General features: G+C 45.6%; 1 protein-coding gene across 1 annotated transcript in view; it reads left to right on the top strand.

The window, feature by feature from the left end:
• Nucleotides 1-17,027, top strand: part of Tsen2 (tRNA splicing endonuclease subunit 2) — a 47,417-nt gene extending 30,390 nt beyond the window's left edge. The window contains exons 6-9 of the mRNA XM_075690475.1: nt 2,512-2,647; nt 5,625-5,779; nt 6,454-6,534; nt 16,725-17,027. Of these exons, the coding sequence (XP_075546590.1) occupies nt 2,512-2,647; nt 5,625-5,779; nt 6,454-6,534; nt 16,725-16,787 (435 nt within the window). The 3' untranslated portion in view covers nt 16,788-17,027. The remainder of the gene's footprint in view (nt 1-2,511; nt 2,648-5,624; nt 5,780-6,453; nt 6,535-16,724) is intronic.
• Nucleotides 17,028-25,997: the final 8,970 nt, after the last annotated feature.

Genomic DNA, 25,997 nt, shown 5'->3' with positions numbered 1-25,997 from the left:
ATTTAGTGCGTTTGATATGTTGCACTTTTAGAATGCTTGCACTATTTGTCATCATGGACGATGCTGCTTCTCCTTATGTCCTGATAAAATGAGTAACATCCTTTTCTACCTTCTGGTTTAAAGCTTCCTGCAGTCCTATGAAAACCATCCGCTTTGCAGCACAGACAGTTGAAAAGTTCTTTCCATTCTTGCACTGTTGGCGCATGTTATTTTCATCTACATGGAACTTGCTTTGCTCTTGGAGCTTTAACGTTTTTCATCCTGAATCTCGGAGGCTGTGTTGCAAAGATGGGGTCTAGAATATTGTGGCCGTGAGGTGACGTTAAGTGTCTGGTGGCTGCAACATCCTCGAATCTAAGCCAACTTTGGCACATGCCTTTTTTCTTTTTTTTTGAAAGAGTAATCGGTCTACATTTGAGTAAATACGGTACATAAGGTGTGCTTCATTCATATATGTCCAGCATTGATCAACCTTGTGTAGACATGCCATGTACTTGTTGCAAAAAGATGTCACTGGCATCAGCGAAAGAGACAGGAAAATTGGAGGGAAACATAGGGAGGCTAGCTAATGTGATGTATGAGCTGCGAGGCTACCCTGTACAGTTGTAAGAGAGAGAGAAAGATGAGGGATTGACAGATGAGATAAAGAAGAAAAAATGTGCACATAAAAGCAAGGAAGCGTGTGACAACACTTCAATAAGGTTGTGCAGTTTGCATGTCTTTCAAGGCAATGTCTGGTAGTTTTAAACAATAAAGAAAAGGACAGTATCTGAGGGGCAGCAAGAAAGATTTTATTTACGGGAAAGGCAGAGAGGTTGACCTGAGTTTGTGTGCTCTAGTCTGCTACTCTGCAATGGGGAGGGAAAGGGAGTGAAAGAGCGGGGATGGATGCTGATGAAGAGGAAGGAAGAAGCATTCATGCTTATGTACATTGCACAGTGGCCCTACTAAAGCCACTCGTCCAATCTTGTGGCATGAAAGTATAATGTGAGGCTGAGTAAGCGAAAAAATTGGGCGTTTTTTTAAGTTCCTGTACAAGTAGCAGCACTCGACGTCATACATATCTCTTGATCAATCATTGTTCCATCCATTGCACCGCATTTTCACCAGGATATTCACATTTATTCGGTACAGTAATCCTCTTAGGCTTACTTTGCACAATGTTCTTATTCTGGCAGTCATTTGCTAGCCACTTATAACATCATGTTGTGTTAGCCAAGCTCTGTGGTGTCATGTTTCATATCCAAGATAAAGAAAGCGTTATATTGAAAATATTGGTTCAGTGACACTTTAAAAAAAATGTGTCAGTTGTTTTTGTTGTAGGAGAATATGACAAGCTTTTATATCAGAATGTTTATAGCGCTACCGGATGATCCTTATGCATCAGCAAAATGTTTTTCTATCACTCGGGCTCTTGTCTGGCAAATTGTTGGCACTTGGTCAGGCAAGATTGGATTGGATAAACTTTATTAAAGGTCCTGCAGGAGGCACGTCAGTGTGCAGTGGGCATCTCCCACACAGGGACCGACAGGGAGCACCTGGCAACAGATATCTTTTTTTAAGCTGATAAATAATGCTTTGCTGGCAGCAATCACCACCCATATTTGCAGTGCTACGGCACTCTTAGGCTGAACGTCAGTGCATTTGTCAGAATCTCGTTTGGCTCTCAATATCTCTTGATCTGCATATGTTACCCTGCATAGCCATTTAATATTTTCTCATTTTTGTGTTCTGCCTCTATCGGTTTGTGGTTGCTCTAGGTTAGCTCTGGGGGACAGTTATGTTCATGTTCCCTCAAACTTTTTTTCTCTGCATCAGATGCTCAATCAGCAATAATTGCTCTCAAATAGGAAAACTCTAATCATTTGATCAGCCACATTACAGTGTTTTTTTTTTCTTGCTCACAATTTTCGCTTGCAGGAAGTTTCAGGCATGCAGCATTATTAATTGCTCATTTTTTAATGTACTTTGCAGTAATGTGAGTCCTTTCTGCCTTTACATCATGGGGAATACAAATGTGTACATATTGATGTAAGTACTGCATAGAACTGCAACAGAGGGCATGACGTATTGATGTAATGCCCACATGGGCGATGCAGGCATGTAATAAAATAAAAACATTTCTTAGGACACACAAATCACTCATACGAAAGGAAACATTAGCTGTTTCGCATACTAAAGTTATACAAGCAGAAGTTCTGGGTTTTTCTCAAAAGCAGTGACAGTGGTAAATATTTATAGGTTAATAATACTGTCTGTATTCAAATTAATATATCAGCTGTCACATGTGTGCCAGCCAATATCGGTGTTTCAATAAAAATCTTTTCACCTTTCTTCAGGATTAAGACTGTTCCTCAGGAGTGTTCCTCATTGCTATCACCAACTTGAACAGCTTGAAATACTAATGTAATGTAATGTACGCCATGCGCCACTATATGTTTAACGATGATATGTGCAGTTTGCGTTTGACGTGATGGCAGTTTTAGTGACTTAGAGGTACATTAACCGCAGGACCTGGAACTCCTAAAGCTGTGGCAGAGACTGTGCGGACTGCGTGACAACTTCCCTGCCCGATATGCTGCCTACCACCACTTTCGCAGCAAGGGCTGGGTGGTCCGGTCCGGCGCAAAGTTTGCTGCTGATTACCGTACGTATCTGACTAGAGTTGACCCTTCCTCAGGTTCAAGTTGCTTACATACCTGTTGCAAATTCTGCCATTCAATACAGTACAGTTAAACCACGATATAACAAAATAAGTAAAATTGGCACTTCACTTTGTTATGTAAAAATTTCGGTATATTGAAACTTGACCTTTTATCCAGTGAGTACAGTTGCCAACAAATTTTTCTTACTCGGCAGGGGCCGAAAAATTTTCCGAAATATCGGGCAGTTGTGAAAACAGACTAAGCTAAGCCTGCGAATTTTCATGGTCACTCTGCCACCGAGGCTGATATTGTCGCCTGCAGTAAGACGACGCTATCAGTAGACCGATCTCTACACCACCCAAACTGATGTGGCATCAACAGCCTTAGGATGTCGCAAAAAAAAGCTTCACTTTAAAATTGCATGAAATAGAGGCAGCATTTGACAGCCCGTCGTTCACAGCTGCCATACACGGGTGTCCTGTCCGAGATACCAAACAAGATCATTAATGGCATTCAAAATTTCGGTAGCCATTATGTATCGTTTCTAGTATTGGTTCTATGACTCAAAAAGTCGCAGTTTGGCCTGAAAGGTGAAGCATTGATAACGATAATAAAGTATTAGGCAACTAATGAATATTCATAGTTTTATCGGCTATATAAATTGGAGTAAGCATTCTCTAATTAAATTAACAAGCATGGTGGCATGCGCGCAGGCAAACATAAACAGATCTCAGTGGGTGACTGCAAACGTTCACAGCCACAATGCTGGCGTGATGAAGAGCGCAGGCAGAGGGGGGTGAACGCTTCGTCTACTTCCCGCTTCAATGCATCTCTGAAGTTCGAGATTACGCCACCTTCAGCAGTATGCATGCAGGAAGACAGCAAGGGCATTAGCTGTCTGTGGAGGAGCTGATGCAACAGTTCACCATGCACTGCCAAAGAACTGCAAAAGAGTTGTAAAAAGAGTACACATGTGCGAAATCATTATATTGGCTTGCGGCATGTGCTTTGACATCTCTGTAGCCACCAAGCTGCTGAGCACGCACAGTCCAGTTAACAGGTTTGCGGCCTTGCATTAACTACAGTGCAGAGTGAATGTACATGCAGCTTATTCACTGGTGCCAGCGGTAATGTGTAGTGGTTAGGCGGCAGCTAGGTGTAGAGTGTAGCAGCAGAGTGTAGCAGCAGACTGACTGCCGGCTCACCAGCACAAGCAATATAGTGTTGCCGGGTGGCTAACATCTTGCAAGGCTTTCGAACTGCAGCATCAGGCAAGTTGCTAGCAGCAACACGTTGCAAGACTTTGGCCCAGTTAGGGAAATATGATGAGAAAATCTTTCTTCTAAATGAAAGAAGGATTTGTTATGTTAATTCATAAGGTTTTGCTTTATTAAAATTAGATTTTAAATGCATGACTTATTCTATGAGAATTTAAAAGGAAATTGCCCGCTGTGGTAGCTTAGTGGCTATGTCATTGCGCTGCTGAGCTTGAGGTCATGGGCTCGATTACCGGTCTTGGCGGCTACCTTTCCATCGGGGAAAATGCAAAACATTCGGCAGAACCTATCTCTTGACGGTAATGCATTTAACATTGAGTCAACGTAGCGACACAATGTATTGTCACCGTCGAAACAAGTTATGTATAAGGTGTGTGCTGCAGCAGGGCTCCTCTTTCGTGCTTCCCTAAAAACACTCGCTGCCATCTAGCGCCACCACTGTGAAGCCTGTGCGTGGCCTCCAAATTGCGTGATGCTCCGGTGCGTGCGAATGCGAGAAATGCGTCATGTGGCCACCGGGCTCCTCTCGCGCTTCTTTCTGCACCCGCTGCACTACCTAGTGGCGCTGGCAAAAGTCTGCACGTACCCTCTGAGATGAGAAGTGTGGCACGCCAGTGCCTGCGAATGCCGAGAATTGTTCCCTCGCTAGCTGCACACACAGTGGCGCACGCTCAGTGACCCAAGTCAGCAAAAGGTTAATGAAAGAGCGACAGATACCAAGTGCATTCATGGCGAGGCTTGCTGAAGCATTGGTGTAAAAGGCGTTCACTGAAAAGCGGCACGTACCCACTGAATTTGTGGCGCAGCCTGCTGAGGCATCAGGTTGCTGTACTTGAGCCACGTTTGTCACGTGGCTTCAGTTCGGCTCAGCATTGAAGGAGTTTAAGGGATCCTTTCTTCATTGTAGAGTGGCACATTCCCAGTGGCACACAACCTAGTTACCCAAGTTGTCGTCAAAGACGTTCGTTGAAGAGCGGCATTTACTGGCACAGACTTAGAGACCCAACTTGGCATCAAAGAGGTTCATTGAAGAACAGCACAGACCAAGTGGCAGATACCCAGTGCTCCAAGTCAGTGTCAAAGAGTTTCATTGAATAGCAGTACTTACCCATTCCCGCATCTACAGTGTCCCAAGTTGGTCCAACGGGTAGTTTCGAACCTGTTTCCCTCAGCACAGCGACCCGATGCGCCACCCACCCATTTGACCATGCACTACCCAGTGACTATCCTAGGGGTTCAAAACGAATCCGAAATTCTTTTTTCCCTGCCTGAAAGTGCCGAGGATGGGGCAACCCTTATCCAGTCTTCTTCGTCATGTCTTGTACTATATACTTACAGAACTAAGCATTCCAATTTAGGGCTAACCAATGTGCATACTTTTGTTTCCGCCATCTGCGGTTTATGTGACAATAGCATAATTTTGGCTCATAAACATAGATCAGGAGTCCACATCAGCTTTGATGACCAGATTGGTAGCAACATGACACAGTACTCTCTAGTAATTGCACATATTGAGTGTTGTTCTTAAAGTATACCTGTCACATTTCATTCTGTGAGCACTATACATGTACTGCATATGTTCTGATAAATAAATTAAAACTCATATTGTATAGTTGATTGCAGTTTATACAATTGTTGTAATTTGAATACAATTAGTAGTAGCACTTCCGTGCATTACATGCAATATTCGTGCCCTGTGCAGTGCTTTACAAGGATGGGCCTCCGTTCTATCACGCCAGTTTCTCGGTGATTGTGCGCACTGTTTGGGCTGACACCCTAGAGGAGAACCCCGATCATCGGTTGCAGAGTTGGCCCACCCTATCGGGTCTTATCAGGGTCAACGGAAATGCCTCCAAGGTTGGTGCCGCAGCATCCCATCATTTGGCATCTGTGCTGTAATAAGGTTTCAAGTGATTGTTCACACAAGTCAGTAGCAGTGCATTATGCTGCAGTGAGTGGTGTTACACAGAGCAGTGCCTAAGTTGCTACGGCATCATCCTGCTGAGCACAAAGTCGCAGTTCTTGTTCCTGATCATGGCTGCTGCATTTAATGACAGCAAAGTGCAAAAAGACTTGCGTACAGTCAACGACCAATTTTTCTGACATGCTCGATAATCTGGGTGCCTTCGCGGCACCGCCAAGTACCCCATAGATAGAATTTGTAAGAACGTCTGAAATTTTTGATGGTGAAACCTTTGCTCTGTTAGCCCTGACAAAGTTCTGTGTATTTGAATAAAAAGAAAAGAAACTCCCGCAAATTCGAACTACAAAACGCACGCAACGATTATTTCGAACAAAATCTCTCACTTCTATGCACCACTTTTCGGACAAACCTACGCCAAAGGCGAACTGTAATGTCGCGTTTTCTAAAAATGATAAGAAAAGACGCGTGGGAAGCAGAGATTGAAGCAAAGTGTGTGCCCTGCTTTCCCATCCTCCTTAAATCAGTCAGCCCCCAGTGCAGGCTTGATCACATTGCGACGCACCCACCTGCCCCCTCATCACCCCACATCCTCTCTGGTGCATTGCAGGCCGTGCTGCTGTGTCACGTGATCATGCCCAGAGGTGCTGACTTCACCACACCTCATGTATTGCGATCTTTCAAGATTCAGGTGTGTACTCTCATGGACTCCTGTAATGTATTGGGATGGTTGCATTCCTTTCATGATTATCTTGGAGGAGTTTGTGTGTGAAATTTGCAGAAACTGTTGTACATGGCTGTGTGTATTGCCTCAGCAACCACAAAACCTGCTGAAATCCAGCTGAAATTCAGCTGAGCTCTCCAAAAATGTTTTATTGTAACATGTTTTTTTTAAGTTCTTGTCGGGTTTACAGGCTTTCAACCACAAAGGACACACTTCTTTTTAGAAGGTTTGTTCACAAGATATAATTTTTAGGCTGGGGACTTCCCACCAACCTGACAAGGCTGCTTGCTCGTTTCCAGTGTCATTTTATGTGCGTAACATGCACCTACACGCAGATGAGATAAAACCACTTCGAAGAACAAAAAATGTCAAATCCACTTATAACAATATTCAAGTGCCACGAGAATGCGATTGTTATAACTGGGATGCATGAAAGAAAGAAAAATAGGGGGATGGCAGAGCTGTTGTGAGAGAAAACTACGGTAGGGAGGCCAATGCCCGTCCCTTCCACCTTCCTCCATCTGGCTGCTGATTGTGTTGACTTGTTCAACTGTTTAACTCTGCTTCCTGCGTGCTCCAATCGCGTGTAACAAGCTGCAGCTGTCGGTGTTCAAGAATGGTACTGGTATAGCAACTGCAAAGAGGGGTCACGGGTCGCAAGTGACCTGCAAGCTCCACCGAGGCATCGCTTTGGTGGCCTCGAAAGGGTCGTTTTAAAAAGTGTGAGAAGATTGCTGCGGTAGCCTCTCAGCTTGAGAAGTCCCGAAGCAACACTGGGACGAGATTGCCACAAGCATGTCGCCACGTGCCTCTCACTGGCTTGCATGAGAAAACCCCATGTCCGTCAGCCTTTCTTATTTTTTGGCGACATCCTTCCCCAAGCCATCCAGGTGCTCCATGTAATGCAGTGGAAGGCCCCTCGAGAAAATAAAGCCCGCAGGGACTGGATCATCTGCAGGGCCTCCTGTGAGGACAATGTTGAGGCAGCCTGCCCTTCGACGTAATTGCTGCCGTCATCACCGCCACTGCCATCGTATCACTGCTACCTCGGACAAAGCACGCTCTTCTAAAGCAGTTCCACACTGTAGAAGCGCTTACTTCGGACCACACACCAAAGAGAAACTGTACGGCATTTAATAGATTGATCTTCTGGCTGCTCCCTGCTTGTCCGCGTGGCCACGTGCAACAAGACTAACTTGTTCAGGACGTGGTGACGATACATGACCTTAAGATTGGTGACCATGCCAGCCTCCATGGGTTGCAAGCCTGCCGTCATGTCCGACAGGAAAAAAGATACCACACTTGAGAGCTTAGGCGTGGAGTGGTGGGGACTACTGTTATCTGGCATGAGCGCCACATTACACTTAGGTTGCTTGATATGTTGAACAAACTCCAAGAGCAACTCACGAAAAAGTTCTCGCGTCATCCATGCCTTGTGGTTGTGACTGTAGTGTACCAGTATCCTGGCAGCAGCGCAGAAGCAGCGGGGATTTTTTTATTTCCCAATGACAAATGCGAGGCACTTGTCGCTGATGCTTGCTGCTGCAGCTTGTTGTTTTCGCTGCCCTTACACGTGTTTCCTTAGAGTGCATGCGTCTTGGACGGCAACATCTGGAAGAACAGTCCTGCTTCGTCACCATTATACATGTCAGTGTCAACGTAGTTGTAGAAAACGCGGGGCAGCGTTTCCACCACCTACTTCTGCTTCTCCTCCAAGTCAAGCTCCCTCCCTCCCTGGTGACGGCTTTGTGTACAATGCCGTGCCTCTCTTTGACGCGCTGTACCCAGCCACCAGCTGGCTGGAAGTCCACATTGTTGATGAGTATGGCAAACTGTAGGGCAGTTCTGGTCTTTGTGGCCAGAATTGGCCCGGTGATGGGCAAATTCATGGCATGGGCACCAAGAAACCACTCGTAAAGTGCCTCTACCACCTTCTTATAGGCACCTTGTCAAATTCGTATGAGCCTGTTGTCTACCGAGCAGTTTTCTTTGTGAAACTTCTCTGCCGAGCAGATGATTTCCGACACTGTCCATTGCGATAGTCTACTTCTTCATCAAGTCACACACCTTTTTAGCGTTTTACCACGAGCTACTTAATTCGTTAGCAGAACTGCGCACAATGAGGGGCCAGCAACCAATATGGGAGTAGCACTGTCAGTGAAGTTGGTGCGGTCCATTCGTATTTTGGAGGATGGCACAGCATAGAGCTATGGGCGCAGCCCATTTGTGTTCGGAGAGGTAGAAGGGCAATGGGAGACAGGTTTGTGAGGCTGGTGAGAGCAGAGAAGGCTGGAAAACAGGTTCTATTGTATGAGTTCGCGGCGGCTGTTGGGGCAGCATGCGAGGGTGCTGTGGCTCAAGTGCCGCTTTTTCTTTTTTCTTTTCGAGGATTTTCCATTACCTTTTGGCACGGATGCCCAGTAGTCAGACTTGATCATTATAACTGATAATGCAGCATGGGGGCATTGTAGTGGTCGAGTTATTTCACCATAAACAACAAATAAAAGTTGATGGTACAGCTGCTTTTCATTATTATAACCAATATATGTTGTTAATACCGGTATTGTTATGAGTGGGTTCGACTGTAGTTGGTATGACAGAAAACCACTAGGAGATAATCAAGATAGAGCTAAGCCACCGCTAAAGTTAAGAGAGTCTGTGCCGATGTGGGCTCATCCGTTGGCAAACTGAGTCGTCTTAAAGCGAGGACAGATTTAGTTCGATGTCCCACTGATGTTGAAGGCTTCAGCAGCAGCTTGTGAAGGCTGTCGAGGGAATCGGGGCCGTGATGATGCAAGGTGTTTGCAAAAGAACTTTGCTGGTCACATGAAGCCTGCAACTCAACTTGTAAACATTGTGGCAGCAACATGTCACTGACTGGTCACCTGACTGTGCCCATCACCAAACTTCTTCCTTCCTTTTTTATTCTGTTCGCTTCATGCCCTTTTTTCTCCTTTTTCTCTTCTTTTTCCCCATCTTCATTGTTCATGCGCAGTGCATATGCACAACCACCATCGTCATTCTCTTCTGGCTCATCACACACGTGCACCATCAGTATTTTACTTACACCTCACAACAATACAGAAGAGTGCAAAGTTGCAAAGTTACAAAGAGAGCATTTATGCTTTCCTACTCCTTATATAATGGCAGACACGATAAGGACTAGTTCCTCGATGCGACTTTGTGAAGGAATCAAAGAAGTTTGAGTCGCCACGCAGAGATACTGAGCAAGTGTTCATCCTTGCTGCACTCAGAGGCCTAACATGGCTGAAATTTAGGCAAGTTGGTTTCTGTTCATTGTGAACAGCAGCACAATTTGAAGACAGACAGGCAGAAGGAACACACATATGAGCACCGACTCTCCACTAGCTTTATTGAAAACATATAAACTTGCATTGTTATCAAAAACCCAGATTAAAAAAAGAAAAGAAAAGGAACAACACTTTTGTGATGAACCGTTATCAACACACGTGCACAGTAAATACTTATCACTGACTGAAAACTTACCACATGGTACCAAAGAAGCCATACAAGTGCAACAGCACCATGGAACAAACTATCGTAGTCGTCTGTATGTTTCTGCTGGCTGTCTGTGTTCGAATTGCACTGCTTTTCACAATAATCAGAGGCCTAAGTCTGCTGCAGATCCTGCAAACAGGAGCTCATATAAGCGAACCATTGTCTGCTCATGCTGGTGTTGCGGTTAGAAGCCAAACAGGGTTGTCTCGTGAAGTATGCAAACGAGTCTGTGGTTGGTCCGCATGCATCTTGTTAGGATTAGGGGCTCAATCCCATCGCTCGTAATCAGTTGTCAAGATTGGAGTCTGGCATGAATTAGAAGGTAGCTGGCCCGTGCCGTCATCCAACTTATCCACGCTGAGGACGTTGTTGAAGGAAAGGACTGCTTCTCATCGAGAACGAGGAATATGGGTTTATTTACAGTATCTACATAAGGACATTGCAGTTCATCAGTCTAGCATGACTGCGAGAGAAAGTGCACTGAGCGGCCGCACAACAGCGGTCTATAAACACTTGGTCCTCCCTTGATCCCAAGGTGAGAGAAACATTCGGCCAGTCATCGTAAACAAGTCGCCTCTCTGCGTGAGGAATTACACACACACACTTCCACATAGGTTCACGGTCCTCAACCGACGTCGGACGGACTTCGTAGAACTCGGGGCTTACGTCAGGAAAGGCGCCTTTATTCCCCGAGCTGACCCCCGCAGCGCGACCGCCGGTTGCCCATTGTCTTGCGTCTTGAACGGCACGTGGGAAGGGGCCTCGGAACTACGTTCTCTTGAGGACTCCCTTGTTTACAGCCGACCAGGCCGGCGATGGCGGGTTCAGGCACAAAGCCTGCTTCGTCGAACTCATCTTGGCTCCAGCGTTAGAGAGTCGAGGGCGCGCGTATTGTTCTCCACACACAGTCGACTTAGTGACGCCGTGGCTAGAGGTTTGCGGTGGCGTTCCAGGAAAGTTGACGCCGCTGTCGCAACTGGCTGACAAGACTTGCACCTCAGCGGGCCGTTCTTAACAATCTATGTCCCGGGCTGCCAAAAAGGAGGAAACTTCCTCTTGTGCCAAGCTGTCTGCCATCCATCAGGTGGCACTAGCATAGGAGCACTCACACCAACACTTGTCATGGCTGCATAACTGTGACACCATATAACAGGAACCTATTTTCACTCATGTCATGTGGAGAACCCGAACATGAGGAGGTGCTAGAGTCATGCAGAGAAGACAGTTGTCAGGGTAAGCGAGAGTCAAGTGTCTGCACAGTTTTCCGAGTCCCGATTTCTGCTCCAAGGAAACGGTCATGATTAGATTGATGGCACATGTAACCGTTGTAGTGTGGGTGAAGCACTACAGTCACTCTCGTCCATTTATCACCATGGCATTACGCAAGATCACAAGTTAGGGTCATTGTAGTGGCAAACATGCTGCTATTATTGCTACAATTACGGTGTGTACTTTGCATTGTCACTTCAGCTGGTTATCCATTATATTGCTATGATGATTTTTAAGCACACATGGCCTAGTTGTACAACTGCGCATGCCTTGCTTGACTAATTGCGATGCATCTGAACAGGAGAGGAGCAATAGACCACTGCACGGGCCCGTGCTGGTCTAAAAGCCAAGGCCCAGCCTGGCCCGGTCCTCAAGCCGAGCTTGTGCCGGGTAAACAATTGTTGATTTGGGCCCAGGCCAGGCTCAGGCCTAGGAACTTCGAGCTTTGGTACGACCCAGGCCTCAGTAGGGCCCGGATTAGACCCAGCCTTGCTATTTGCAACTCCACAAAACCGAAAACTATAAAAACTGTAGCCCTATGCAAATTTTAGGTCAGTGGTGTCTGTTGGTATATGGGAAAGTCAAGGCAGAAAAGTTACAACATAGCAGCTGTACGCTGGACAGATTAGTGTACATTAGCGGCGCTCTTCAGCCACAGAGAAAATGGTACCGTGATCAACTACACCCACTGTATGCCCCAATTTTTAATGTGATCAGCATCCTTTGCCTGCCTCAGACACTTTTTATCCGTCTGTCTGTTTTATGCCATGTGACCCCATTGTTGTCTAACTTAAGCCACTATGTATTTCCTCTGGGTCTTGGTGGTTCCATCATCGTCATACAGTCTTGACCATCCTGTTCTAGCCATGTTGTTCTCGTAATGCTGGCATGCCATTATCATATCCTCATCATCATACTGCCTTCACAGTTCCATCGACATTGTTCCATCATAATCATGCTGTCGTCATTCAATCATGATTATGGTACAGTTGTCATTGCATTGTCAATATGCGATCGTCGCCGGCATTTGTTGTCATACCATGGTCGTGATACTGTTGTGGTCGTTCCGTCATCGACATTTTGGCTTGGCAATCCGGTTCTTGTCGTACTGTTGGCGTCCCACGATTTTCATTATGCAGTCGTCATCACACTGTTGCATCATCGCCGTCATTTCAGAAATGTTGTCCAATTGTTGTCATGCTGTCGTCATCATACCATATCGCCTTCGTGATTACATCAACATTATTTCTCATTCATTCCATTATAATTGTGCTATTGTCAATCAATAGTGATTACGCAGCTGTCATCATGGCATCATTGCGTCGTGGTTATACTTTTGTGAGCGATCGTCATAACAAAGCGGGCCAGTCACAGAGACAGTGTCCATCGCATATCACTGAAGCGCTTCAAATCTCAGGAGGATCACTACAAATTCTAAATAAAGGTGTTTTGGTCAATACGGTGTGTCGCTGCATGGTCGCTACATTGCCTGAATGCCGATCGCTTTAACTTCAATAGCCATCTTAAGATGGGTTCTGCCGTAATTCTTTCGTCTTTGCGACGCTAAAAAACTCTGGTCAACATTGTTCCCAGGTTATTAGGACCTTGAATTCTTAGAAGTGATCGTGCTTAGGTGTGAGACGAATGACCCAATGTTCGATGGAGTTAGCACTGTGAGTATGACAGCAGCCCCGCCTATCAACAAAGTTCCCGCGCATTGGGGCAGCTGGGAGTGGCGTCGACAGGCAAACTTCAAGAGATGCTAGACATCGCAGCCAAATCAAAAAGACGAAGAGTTAGCATTGTTGTCACGCTAAAGAGATTCGAAACTATTTGGTTGTCGCAAGACTCACTGTAAAAAATTCACTAGACTGTCTTCAGTTATCCGAGCTATTCTTCATAGAGCGAGCACAAGAGGAATCAATGAGAGGAGCTTCGGTACAGCTGGTCACATTTTTCATGAGCAGAAGACATGCCTAGAGGAAGAGTCGTCTGCAATATTTTTTTGCTGCGCAAAAATATGCAGATTTTCAACGGGGGTCATTGATGTGCCGCTTTGCACTGTCTATGTGTGATCATTTTAATATAAAAACAAAAATTGAATAAATTTTCAACAAGTTCTTAGACTACCTAAATAAAGTGGTAGCAAGTAAATTCTGAAAAGTTCATTCACAATATTTTTGTCTGTTAGGTACGTGCAACGTGATACTAACTGGTTTGCATTTTTTTTTTATATTCATTCAAGTGAGTATAATAGTTTGCCATAGTTTACCACACAATTAGTCCAACTAATTAAATTTAGACTTTCAAATGTCCATTGTTCTTAGATAAATACTTTAAGCCTACGCGGATGCTGCAAAATTTCTCAACGTTAGTGAGAGAGATGTTAAAAAGAAAACACAAACTTTTATTGTCTCAGGGAATTTTTCTTTTGACTGCAATTTTAACACGTTAAAGGGTCCCTCACTAGGCCGCATGGCAAATGTCGGTTATACATTGGAATCGTTACGCACCCTCGAGGGAGTGTTCTATCGCAAGAATTTTTCAAATTGGTTCATTAATAGCCGAGACAGAAATATTTCAGTGACGTGAACCCATGATTTCACGAGGCGAGCGCCACTGCCAAGAGAGACACTCTCTCCCTTTGCCCCCTCTAGCCTCCGTGAGTGAAATTTCTTCCCTGCGTTTTCCCATACCGGAGTTCGAGGGTCACATGACGCATACATCACGACCCCCGCCTTCATTTTATTTCCCTCATTCTTTCTGCCTCGCGGCGCACTTCCGTTGACGGCGTCGCGCACAAGCTGTTGCGATTGCCTCGTTTCACGCAGTGCACGATTTGGCGTGCTGTGTACGAGGACACTTGACCAGCGGTATAAGTCAGTGCTACACAAATACTGAGGCAGACACAAGCATATCACAGAGCATGATCCCGTGCCGGAACACGGTAGAAAACGACATAGTTTCGGTGTCGGCGCATGCGACTGCACGACGTGAGAACAAGCAGATGAAAGGGAAGTTCAGCGCTCTTGGTGCGGTGCGAATTAAAACAAGAATACCCAGACGTTTGGTTTGTTGGTTTTATTAGCTTTAATTAGTCTATTCAAGCGACATGTTACACAAATAACAGATGTTGCCTTGAATAATTCTCAAATTCACGTGTCACCACGAGCAACGTCACAGCGCGAACACGTGTACGTAGGTGCACTGGCATGCGTACGTCACTCTCCGGTTTCGGTGTCAGCGCGTGCGACTGCACGATGTGAGAACAAGCAGATGAAAGGGAAGTCCATCGCTTTTGGTGCGGTGCGAAGTAAAACAAGAATACCCAGACGTTTGGTTTGTTGGTTTTATTAGCTTTAATTAGTCTATTCAAGCGTCATGTTACACAAATAACAGATGTTGCCTTGAATAATTCTCGAATTCACGTGTCACCACGAGCAACGTCACAGGGCGAACACGTGTACGTAGGTGCACTGGCATGCGTGCGTCACTCTCCGGTTTCGGTGTCAGCGCGTGCGACTGCACGACGTGAGAACAAGCAGATGAAAGGGAAGTCCATCGCTCTTGGTGCGGTGCGAAGTAAAACAAGAACACCCAGACATTTGGTTTGTAGGTTTCATTAACTTTAATTAGTCTATTCAAGCAACATGTTACACAAATAACAGATGTCGCCTTAAATAATTCTCGAAGTCACGTGTCACCACGAGCGACGTCACAGTGCGAACACGTGTACGTAGGTGCATACGCCAATCTCTGGCTTGGAGCGCCGCGACAACGAGGAGAAAGGAAAACGGCATTTGGTTTGAATTTCCAGGGCACGTAGCGATATAATACTTTGCAGACATGATCATTATCGCAGAGTGTATGCTCTGCGCTTGTCAGCTCAAAATGGCCAGACGTAGTGAGGGGCCCTTTTAGTGGCCCAACCCACATGTTTGCAGCTTTGTGTGTGTTTCTGTGCCACTAGGTGGGCTCCCTGCAAATTTACATGAACGAACAGATCATATTCCAACCTGACGGGAAAAAGAACTATGTTGCCTGCATTGTACATGCACTGTTCCGAAACAAAAGTAAACGGAGTCAAAATTTGAATATAATGCAAAACAAGGATGCCTAAATTTTCAACTGAGAAACTGACTCCATTATGATGAAGCCGAGTAAAGCACTAAAAATGGCATGTTCCATGTGAAAATATGTGACTGCACCTCAGTGTTAGCCTTGCGAATCACCAATTTTTGTTTAAAGAAGAAAGCTTCGAGTGCCCGTGTATTATGGTGTTCCTGAAAGCCGGTAGAGCAGCGTATCTCAATTTACATTCTTAACCAAATTTATTGGCTCGAGTTCCACCACTGTACATCTGAATGTTTATATGAGATTTAAAAGAGATGAAATTGCTGGCGATGTGTACGGGAGCGTTCAGCTATGCCTTCGCTATATTATAGTGCCGCAAAACTATTTAGAAGATGTAGTAAGGCCATTCATATCGCACTTTAAAGCACAAGCATGGTTATCAACAGATGTACTTTTCTATATCGTCCTCCTTAGATGTAAGCAGCCGTTTTGCCACTCCTGGTGGCTGTTGCCAGCCTGACCCCTCCTAATTTCCCTGTCTGTTGTATATGTGCGTTTTCATACCACATATTCAAATAATAAATGGGGTGCAGGGCAAAATGCTGCTTTGATACAGCTTGGAGACCGCCTGGTGACCGTTGATTACATGACAGTATGTTCACAGTAACTGAGAACTCGACCTAGCATCGTTAAGGCTCAAGGGCGAATGGGTCGGACAGAAACGGGCTAGGTATGGGTCAGGTTTAAGAGGAAGCTTTAGCTCGCGGCCTTCTATCTAAATACATGGGAAAGTATAAAAGCTAAAGCTTCCTCTTAAAACCGCCGGGCCGGGCTCGAGCGGGCCAGCGCATGGCCCTGTTGGGCTCGGGCCGGGCCTGGGCGTGAAAAACCGGCCCGTGTAGTAATCTGAAGTGCAAGCAAGCATTGTCTTTCATATGTCAATGCAGCTGTGAATTACAAGGCTTGGTGCATTGAGCTCAGGCAGGCAATGGATTTGCCCATAAGACAGAAATACCTTTTTACCATTTAGAGTGTCAGCTGACTTCCTCGAAGTCGAAGTGACTGGCATTTGTAATGTTTAGCAGGACACTGTGAAAGTAAGAATACTGTCTGGTCAACGCACATTTGCTCTAGCTCTGGAACAAGTCTGTACATGAATGCAACGTTTGCCATGCTTTGGCCTTTTTACTATTCATGTGGTGTGATCCTTGGTACTGTAGCTCAGAAGCAGGGCTGGAATAGGCTAGTGTTGTGATGACACTCTCTCTCTCTCTCTCTTTTTGCACATTTTGCAGGAGCTCTTGGTGCGGCGGTGGATTGTATCGGAAGAAAGGGAGAAACGGGATGACGTATCTTGAATAGCACCGCTCAAGTGCACGGCTGTGCCTTGTATTATAAATAACTTGCTGTACATAAAGCTTGGCAATTATTAAACACTGTATATAAAGCACTTCTAGTACTTATCTTAAGAGGATGTCAAGGGTGTTCATTGATGCAGAATATTTTTCACCGAAATGTGAAGATTCATTGGGGAGCACAGGGAGTGCCATCATATTTGAAATCCATTATTATATTGCCAAATAAAACTTCAAAACATTTATAGTCTTGCAGTTGTACGGAGATGTTTGCACACAAACATGTAGACACATCCTTCCTTTCACATGACAAGTCATGCAATGGCGAAACAACTGCAGGTGATCACTTATAACGTCTTCACGATTTTAAGGTTGTCTATAAAGTAGTAAAGCATATGGTTTGGGCTGCAGTATATCATAAACTGCTGTGGTCGCTGCACGTAGTTCAACCTTTCACGTGCTGATGTCTCACTGCACAGTCACATAATGATGTACACACAATGCTGTGAGAGCTACTGCATTATGCAGCGATTGTGTTTCATTTTTGCAAGACCACTATACTTATTTTTGATACGCTGGAAAGCATTCTATCAGTGTGATATAGTAAACTGTTTCCAGTGCAGAAGGTAGATGTGACTCTATATTCACGTTTACTTTCACACCCCCACAAACCAGGTGCCACTTTTATACAGTCGAGCATCAATTTATCAAAATTTGTGTATAATCCATATGGTTTTCAATTTTCTGGCAGTAAAGATGCAGAAAGACATGCACTTCATAAGTGTCTCAATGCACCAATCTGGCTCACGAGATGCCAGGAGAACAGGCGAGGCCCGATGCAAAGGATTTGAGACAAAGGCAGCTTCTTCCAAGAAACGTGTCTGACAAGTTCCCTTATTGGTCTATTTTGTACATGACAATTTCTCTGTGGCATACTCTCATTGGTCACCGTGACATAGCTTGCCACAGAGTGATTGGGTACCGTCAATGGCATCGTACACATTAAAGAATGCTACTGTGACTGCAGCCAGATCCGGCGGACACTGAAGATAGGTGTTATGGGCGACACCAGATGGCAGCACAACACAAGTGGCACTGCAAGAGCCTCATGACAGGTGGCGAAACACATCTTGGACACTTGTGTCAGCCAATCATGAGACATCTGTACGCTGCAAAGAAAACCATTTCATTTGATGGAGGGGCTGACTCTTTGTCCATTCTAAAGCTACGCAGTTTGGTGCTACCCTCCATCATGCCTGGTGACTCCAGCCAGCCTTTGCCTGCTTCGGCCACCCTTGTTGAGGTGGCTATAGTCGCAGCGAACTTTCTGTGGCTGTGAAAGGAAAGCTACGGAAGCTGAGTGTGCACAAGTGAGAGCGCTTCTGAAAAGAGTCCCGCATTTTAATCCTCGTTAGTTCAGGCTGGCAAAAAGAAAACACAAACACCTTATGAGCAACAGTTAAATAAGACAGAACACACTGCTGTGTGTAAAGGTTTACTTATTTTTGAAACTTTACCTTTCCGTGTCTGAGGAAATGCGAAACCGTCAAGTGTGAAAGCTGCGTCGATTCAGCATCTGTTCCGAGCAACCAAAAGCACTGTCAAACGCTGCCTGACTGCTCAGCATGGTAACACACGTGCAGCAGCCATGCACCCGTAGCTTTCCCTTCGTAGCCATGGAAAGTTGTCTGCGAGTATAGTATGCATATGTACTGAAAGTGGCAGTGGCGGCTGGCTGCAAAGTGTGCGCCTGCCGCGAGGCACCGATGCTATCTGGCGGCGTGCCTGCAAGAACCGCCACTCAAACCTTAATGAACAAAAGGCACCATTATTTGTGGCATAACCGCGAGTCGGCCTAGTTGGAACAGACTCATTTTTAAACAAACTTCTTTTGCGCAAGACAAACAGGGACAAAAAAAAACATGTCCCTGTTTGTTTTGCGCAAAAGAAGTTTGTTTAAAAATGAATTATTTGTGGATTGTGTGGGTTCAGCTGAAAGCTTCAATTTCTTATAGCATTCCAATAGCTTTACTATAACCACTGCATGCAACAACTTTGCTCATTCAAAGTGCCCAGGGCAAAATTTCCTGGAATTTTCAGAAAATTCCCAGAAATTTCAAGGTTTTTTTCCAGCTTTCCCCTGGTGGTAGGCATCCAGGCCAAGTGTTTCCAGTTCTTCCAGTTGCACTGCGGTTTTCTCGTATATTTCAGCAATAATGGGGATGACTCCTCCGAGAATTGCATGGGGATTACTGAACATGTTCTGAAGTTGTGGGGACATATTCCTCTTTGCAGTAATGGAGTTCAAATAGAGTCATTGGAAGCCTGGCAATATTTTGCTGCTTTGTGTCGAACAAAATGCTGCAAATATTTTCCCACTTTTTGCATGATGCCAGCCTGTGAACATTAGTGTTCTTAAAAATCTCCGATGGGGAGGGGTGAATAGCAGGCAATTTTAAAAAGCTTACCGGGAGTGCGCACCTTGTTGGATACATACGTACATTATTAATGATGAGTCGCCTTCATACATGTCACGCAAGCAGCAGCAATCTTAGAACAGCAGAAACTGGCAAGCAACAAACATGTTTTCAGATCACTGTGTTTTTCTATGGCTTTGCTGTTGCCAATTTCATCTGATTCAGGAACTTGCCTGCATAAGCTTGCTGGAAGCAAGTACCCATCTCTAGTGTCCTTTCACCATTGAAAGAAGAGTGGTCAAAAACCATGACGAGAAATGCTCCTTGTTTGCAGTAATAAATACCTGTTCACATTCGGCATTACTGCGAGGAAGTGACGTGGTCCCCAGCATTATCACTGCGACCCTAGTGAGTTTCAGCAATCCGCCCACATCAACAATTTTTCCTGCTTGAGCCCACTGTATGTCACAACTATGTTCGTTCAATGTGTCCAACGAAAGTTTATGGGTCTGCAAGTTGACAAAACGTGAGACTAGAACGAGCCCAAATTCAAGAACATTGTGGAAAATTCATGAGAGTTGGCAGGTATAATGACACGCTCTCTGTCATGTTTACTATCATGCCTGGTGTTTTAGCCTCTTCAGCAAGATTGGCTCGTACTGTTGCATTGGACAGCATGATTGCAGAAAGCTTTTTAATGCATGCTGCTTCTGCCGATTCTCAAATGTCCATGGATGCACTAAAAGTGAGGGCCCAGTGCAGGCTGTGCCATTCAATTCAACTCCCAACAGTGCCGTTGTCAGGACTGTCTGGTTGTATTTTACAGCGAAGCCTCTAGTAACTTTTTTCCAACAATTTTGGCGAGATGGGGGCTGGCGGTTGATGCACTGCTGTAGTACTCTGGTGTTTCTGGTGCTGGCAACTTCACCCGCACTGCAACCAAAACGGCTTGCACTGCAGCTGTAGAGTGTCTGTATGACCATGGCGACGGAATGCACATGCCAGCATCAGCAGAGCTGGTTCAGATTACAGGAGTGTGCATTGGTTGCAAGTGGGGCTATAGAATTGCTGAGCTTGGATGTAGCAAAGCATTTGAAGCAACTTGGGAATTGTGCTGGACATCATCATCAGCAGCAGCAGCCTATTTTATGTCCACTGCAGGATGAAGGCCTCTCCCTGCGACCTCCAATTACCCCTTCCCTGCGCTAACTGATTCCAACTAGCACCCACGAATTTCCTAATTTCATCAATCCACCCAGTCTTCTGCCATCCTCGACTGCATTTTCCTTCTCTTGGTACTCATTCTGTAACCCTAATGGTCCATCGGTTATTAAACTTGCGCATTACATGGCCTGCCCAGCTCCATTTTTTTTCTCTTAATGTCCATTAGAATATCGGCTATACCTGTTTGCTCTCTGATCCAAACCGCTCTCTCTCTGTCTCTTAACGTTATGCCAAGCATTTTTCGTTCCATCGCTATTTGTGTGGTCCTTAACTACATCTCACACTTCTTTGTCAGTCTCCAAGTCCCTGCCCCATATGTCAGCACCAGTGAAATGCACTGATTGTACACCTTCCTTTTCAATCATAATGGTAAGCTTCCAGTCAGGAGCTGACAATGTCTGCCGTATGCGATCCAACTCATTTTTATTCTTCTATGAATTTCCTTCTCATGATCGGGGTTCCCTGTGATTAGTTGACCTAGGTAAACATAATCCTTCACAGACTCTAGAGGCTGACTCTAGAGGCCGCAATCGCCGCGGCTTTGCGGAAACAACGGGCCTTTTCTTTCCTTCTCATGATCAGGGTTCCCTGTGATTAGTTGACCTAGGTAAACATACTCCTTCACAGACTCTAGAGGCTGACTCTAGAGGCCACAATCACCGCGGCTTTGCGGAAACTATGGGCCTTTTCTGCACGAGATGTCGTGGTGCTGACGGATTCCAAGTCAGCATTACAGAGATTACATCGGGGCCTACCTCTAGAGAAATTTACAAGGCAGTCTCTTGCACTGATTGATGACCTAATGAGCAAAGGATTTAACATAAGGTTTCAGTGGATTCCATCACACGTAGGAATTGATGGAAACGAGGAAGCTGACGCCCTTGCACACCTAGCGCTGACATGTGTCCCAAAAGTGAAAGCTCCAAAAGCTTTTCAAAACCCTAAGGGTGCAATGCGCCTTCACTTTAGAGAGATGCACAAGAATCCACACAAATCCTGTGTGACTCGTGGATTTACACGTGAACAAGCGACGCTTTTATACCGCATCAGGACCGACGCCGCGTACACCCCGGCTTGGTTATTCAAGACTGGGCTTCGCGCTTCCCCACTCTGTGTTTTCTTTGGTGACATTGGCAACATCGAACATTTCATTTGGCTATGCCCGCAGTTTGACACAGAAAGAAAAGCGATGGTCGACAACCTACAAAAGAGCGGTCTTACGCACAGGACCTTTGAAGACGTTTTCCCTGGAGGGCCCGCGGCATTCAGGAAGAGAGCGCAACGACTGCTGATAGCCTTCCTGCAAGACACGGGGCTCATCGACACCTGGTGACACACCCCTGATCTCAACTCGAAGGAGGATCAGGCGGAACAATTGCCGGTTATGTATGCCAGGCTAACCCCGCCTGCTTCAACATCACCACCACCACCAGAGGCTGACTGGCGATCCTGAATTCTTGTTCCCTTGCCCATTTATTCATCATTATCTTTGTCTTCTGCATATTAATCTTCAACCCCATTCTTACACTTTCTCTGTTAAGGTCCTCAATCATTCGTTGTAACTCATCTGCAGTGTTGCTGAATAGAACAATGCCATCGGCAAACTGAAGGTTGCCGACATATTCGCAGTCGATCCTTACTCCTAAGCCTTCCCAGTTTAATAGCTTGAATACTTCTTCGAAATATGCTGGGTAAGCACTGTGTAAGCACTGGCAAAACAGACCTGTAGGACTTCTGAAACGTACAGCAACTGCTTTATACAGCTTCACTGTCTTTGACTTGCAAGTGCTCGAATCAGCATACATCAGCAAAGGGCTCTTTTATCTAGTGGGATGACATTCATGAAATAGTTTAAATCAAGCATTTACCTGCCAGCAAGCTGACACCAACTACGTGACACCATCAAGGGGCATAGATATTATTTTTGATGGCAAGCATATTTGACAAGATTGCTACTGAACAGTCTTGCTAAAGCTTAGGATGGGCTACATACAACCAAAAGGACCGTCCTGAAATAAGCTGCCGAGTAAGATTTTCGCGCACACTTTACATTTCACATGCTGCCTTTATAATTCCCTATTGCGTTAGCAATTATATGAATGCTTTAGGCATATTCATGGTGTCAACACCACTGCCGTCGTGCTGCCCTGCTATCGAAGGCCCATGCATGTGCAGTTCATGCGCGGAGGTTTAGGAGGTTTGCAGAGATGCAGACTGTGTTTGGCTGCAAAAACGAAGAAGCTATGCAAACACCATCAATGCTCCACCCAGTTGGCTGTGATGCCCACAGCAGAGCTGAGGCAGTGTTCTCGCTTCTGCTGCTGGCGTGAGCATTGCGTGTAAGCACACTATAGTGTTCCTGCTGGGCTGCTGTACGTATGCACTGGTCTGGGTGAAGTGGACTGTGTATATCAAGATAACACTATCCAATATGTCACTGCGCACCGACTAATGCTGACGGTTTCCCACAGGTCTCATCTTGTGCACCACCGAGGTACAATGCCACTAGCAGGGTTCATCACAATAGCACTGCAAAGCATCTGGTAGCTGCCACGCTGCCGTTCCTTCTGCTCATCAGCAGTTGTCTTGCGTGCTGTGTCGTGCCATGTCGCACCCACATACAGTTAGAACATGGTACATTCGATTCGCCTGCACCACCTGAACCACTTCTCGAGGTGCTGCACCATGCCATTTGTTTCAGCGGTGCAGCAATGGTGCCCGCTGAACCACGACATTCATTTCAAGAGGTGCAGGAAAGGTGCAGGGCTGGTTCATGATTTTGCTGCACCCACTCCACTGTCAGTGCCTACTTGGTGCAGGTGTACAGGTGCAAAGCAGCGGCACAGCAGACGACACAGCACACGGGCGCGAGCACCGTTAAAACCCCACTTGCGCACATCTAATGTGTCTATGCAGGTGTGGTGTGTATTTACGCCCCAGAAGCTGATCATACCTGCAGTTCAGGACCTCTCAAACTTACACACTCAGTGTCCATTAGTCTGACACAACGCCTGCACTGTGTCTGCACCTTTGCATTCATTTCAAGCGTCTCACTGGGCCTGCACCTCAGGAATCGAGTTGCACAATTTCTGAACTGCTCGTGAACCGCCGTGAACTGGTTCACATTGGTGCAGGCGAATAGAATTTGACGAGATTCAGTGCAATGCTAAATTTTGCTATTGCTGCCGATGCTTTGCCTTCGTGCAAAATTGCCAAATTATTTGCGTTTTGTTTACAGGCTTGGTCAGTCTTTCATTCATCAGAACGAGCGCAGTAACCACGGACTAAATGTTTCATTTTATTTTATTTTGACATATGTCAAAATATTCTGTGGCATAATACGAGTGTGGTCTTCCAGCGGTGTCTGCTTCAGAACCATTTCTCCTGGCCACATTATGTACTAGACCCGCATACAGGATGATTCAGTTCAACAAAGGCTGCAACTTTAGTGCCTGCACACATTCTCAGAGCAACATGCTTACAGTGAAGTCACTGTATCACTGGGAACTGAGAGAGTGAAACTGACAGTGATGCCTGTTTATGATGAAATAGCACATACAGAAAAGGATGGAAGATGAGACACTTTTCTTTTGTTGTTTCTTTTCTGTGCCATTATCATTAGGAAACAGCAACAGTCCACATCTGACAGGGATGGCAAAGTAGCTATGGTGTTTCCACTGTTAAACACATGGCCGTGGATTTGATTCCATGCTTTGATGGGGACTGAATGCAACAACACATGCATACAGAGCTTTGAGTGTGCATTAATTTAGGGCCCCTCACCAAGTCAGGCCATTTTGTGCTGACAAGCGCAGAGCATACAATGCACAATAATGATCGTGTCTGCAAAGTATTACATCGCTACGTGCCCCGGAAAGACTTCAAATTTCAAACCAAATGCCGTTTTCCTTTCTCCTCGTGGCCACCGCGCTCGAAGCCAGAGGATGACGTACACGTGTACGTCATCAATGGCCACAGTGGCAACGTACACGTGTACACTGAGACATCACTCGTGATGACATGCGACTTTGAGAATTATTCAAGGCAACATCTGTTATTTGTGTAGTATGTTGCTTCAATGGACGAATTAAAGCTTACAGAAATAAATATTGCGCAGATACCATGCACTGTTGGAATCGATGTAAGTGAAGCTTTCTGTGCTATTTGCTTTCGTTGAGGATAATTTGCAGTGATGTTGATGGCGAATGTTTAATTTCTTCAACGTTTTGTCCAACACAAGAGTGGCGAGTTGATTGTAAACGTTACCTTGCGCGCACCACTGCCGTTTGTCTGCATAGTACACAACACACAAAGAGAGGTGTTTGCTTGAGACGTAGTTGTGCACCATATTTCATAACCTCTGAGAGTGCTGAGCGTTGTCATTGTCTCACATGGCACATCGCATTGTGGCAGAAGCATTAAACTTGAATTGGATTATGGGGCTGTACATGCCAAAACCACAATCGGATTATAAGGCACGCCGTAGTGGTGCACTCCGGATTGATTTTGGCACTGTGGCGATCTTTAACATGTCTCTAAATCAAAGTGCGCAAGCGTACTTTTTTTTAGCCTCCATCTCGGTCAAACCTGTGACCTCGAGCAATGCCATAGCCGCAAAACTATTGCGGCAGGCACATAAGTGTTTATTTGACGTGTGACCGCTTCCGTTGCATCACCTAGACCCTATGGTGCACTTTATTAGCATGGTTTTATTTTTCAGAAATAAGAGAAATGCACCTTATCGTACCTTGAACTTAAGTTTATCCAGCGTTTCCTTGCCTTCTCATCACGCCACCTTTTTCCTGATCCCCCCATTGTATCTGTATGGGAACTGCGAACGAAGAGTGTCAAAGCTGTTATTCACTCGTTTCATGACCGCATCGGTTCTACCAATTCTCTGCCTCCTCTCTTCCATTCTACCTAGCTTCCCTCTGGACTTGCACGTTGGTAGAAAGGCAAGTGCTTGCAAGGGGTCACGGAAAATTACAGCTGTCAAGAGGCTAATGTGGCGACGATCAAGGAGCTCCAGAGAGCATTGTGCACATTCGACGTCACGCGATCCAAACGAGTTCACCGTGTCTCTTTTCTTCTCTGCCAAGCTCCTGCCATGTATATATACGCTCTGCACCACCCCTCGACGCAGTGTGCCGGACAGCAGAAGCCACAGCAGCAGCAGCAGTGGGAAAGTCGAAGGAAAAAGCAAAGAAAGCTTCACTGTAATTAAACACGCAAACCAAATGTCTGCATGCTTTCGTTTTACTTCACACTGCAGCAAGAGAGATGTACTTCCGTATCGTGTGCTTGTTCCCACGTGCGGTCACGTGCGCAGACACCGAAACTACATCATTTTCAACCGTGTTCCAACGTGGGATGCTCTGTGATCTGCTTGTGTCCGACTCAGTATTTGTGTTGCACTAATTTATACCGCTAGTCAGGTGTCCTTGTGCGCAGGACACAAAATCGTGCACTGCCCGAAACGAGACAATCGCAACAGCTCATGCACAACGGCATCAGCGGAAGTGTGCTGCGCCGCAAAAAAGCGAGGAGAAGAAACAAAAACAAAACAAAGACG

Source organism: Dermacentor variabilis, chromosome 4, assembly GCF_050947875.1.
Source record: "Dermacentor variabilis isolate Ectoservices chromosome 4, ASM5094787v1, whole genome shotgun sequence".
Classification (NCBI taxonomy): Eukaryota; Metazoa; Arthropoda; class Arachnida; order Ixodida; family Ixodidae; genus Dermacentor; species Dermacentor variabilis.
This window is presented reverse-complemented; position numbering and strand designations above follow the sequence as displayed.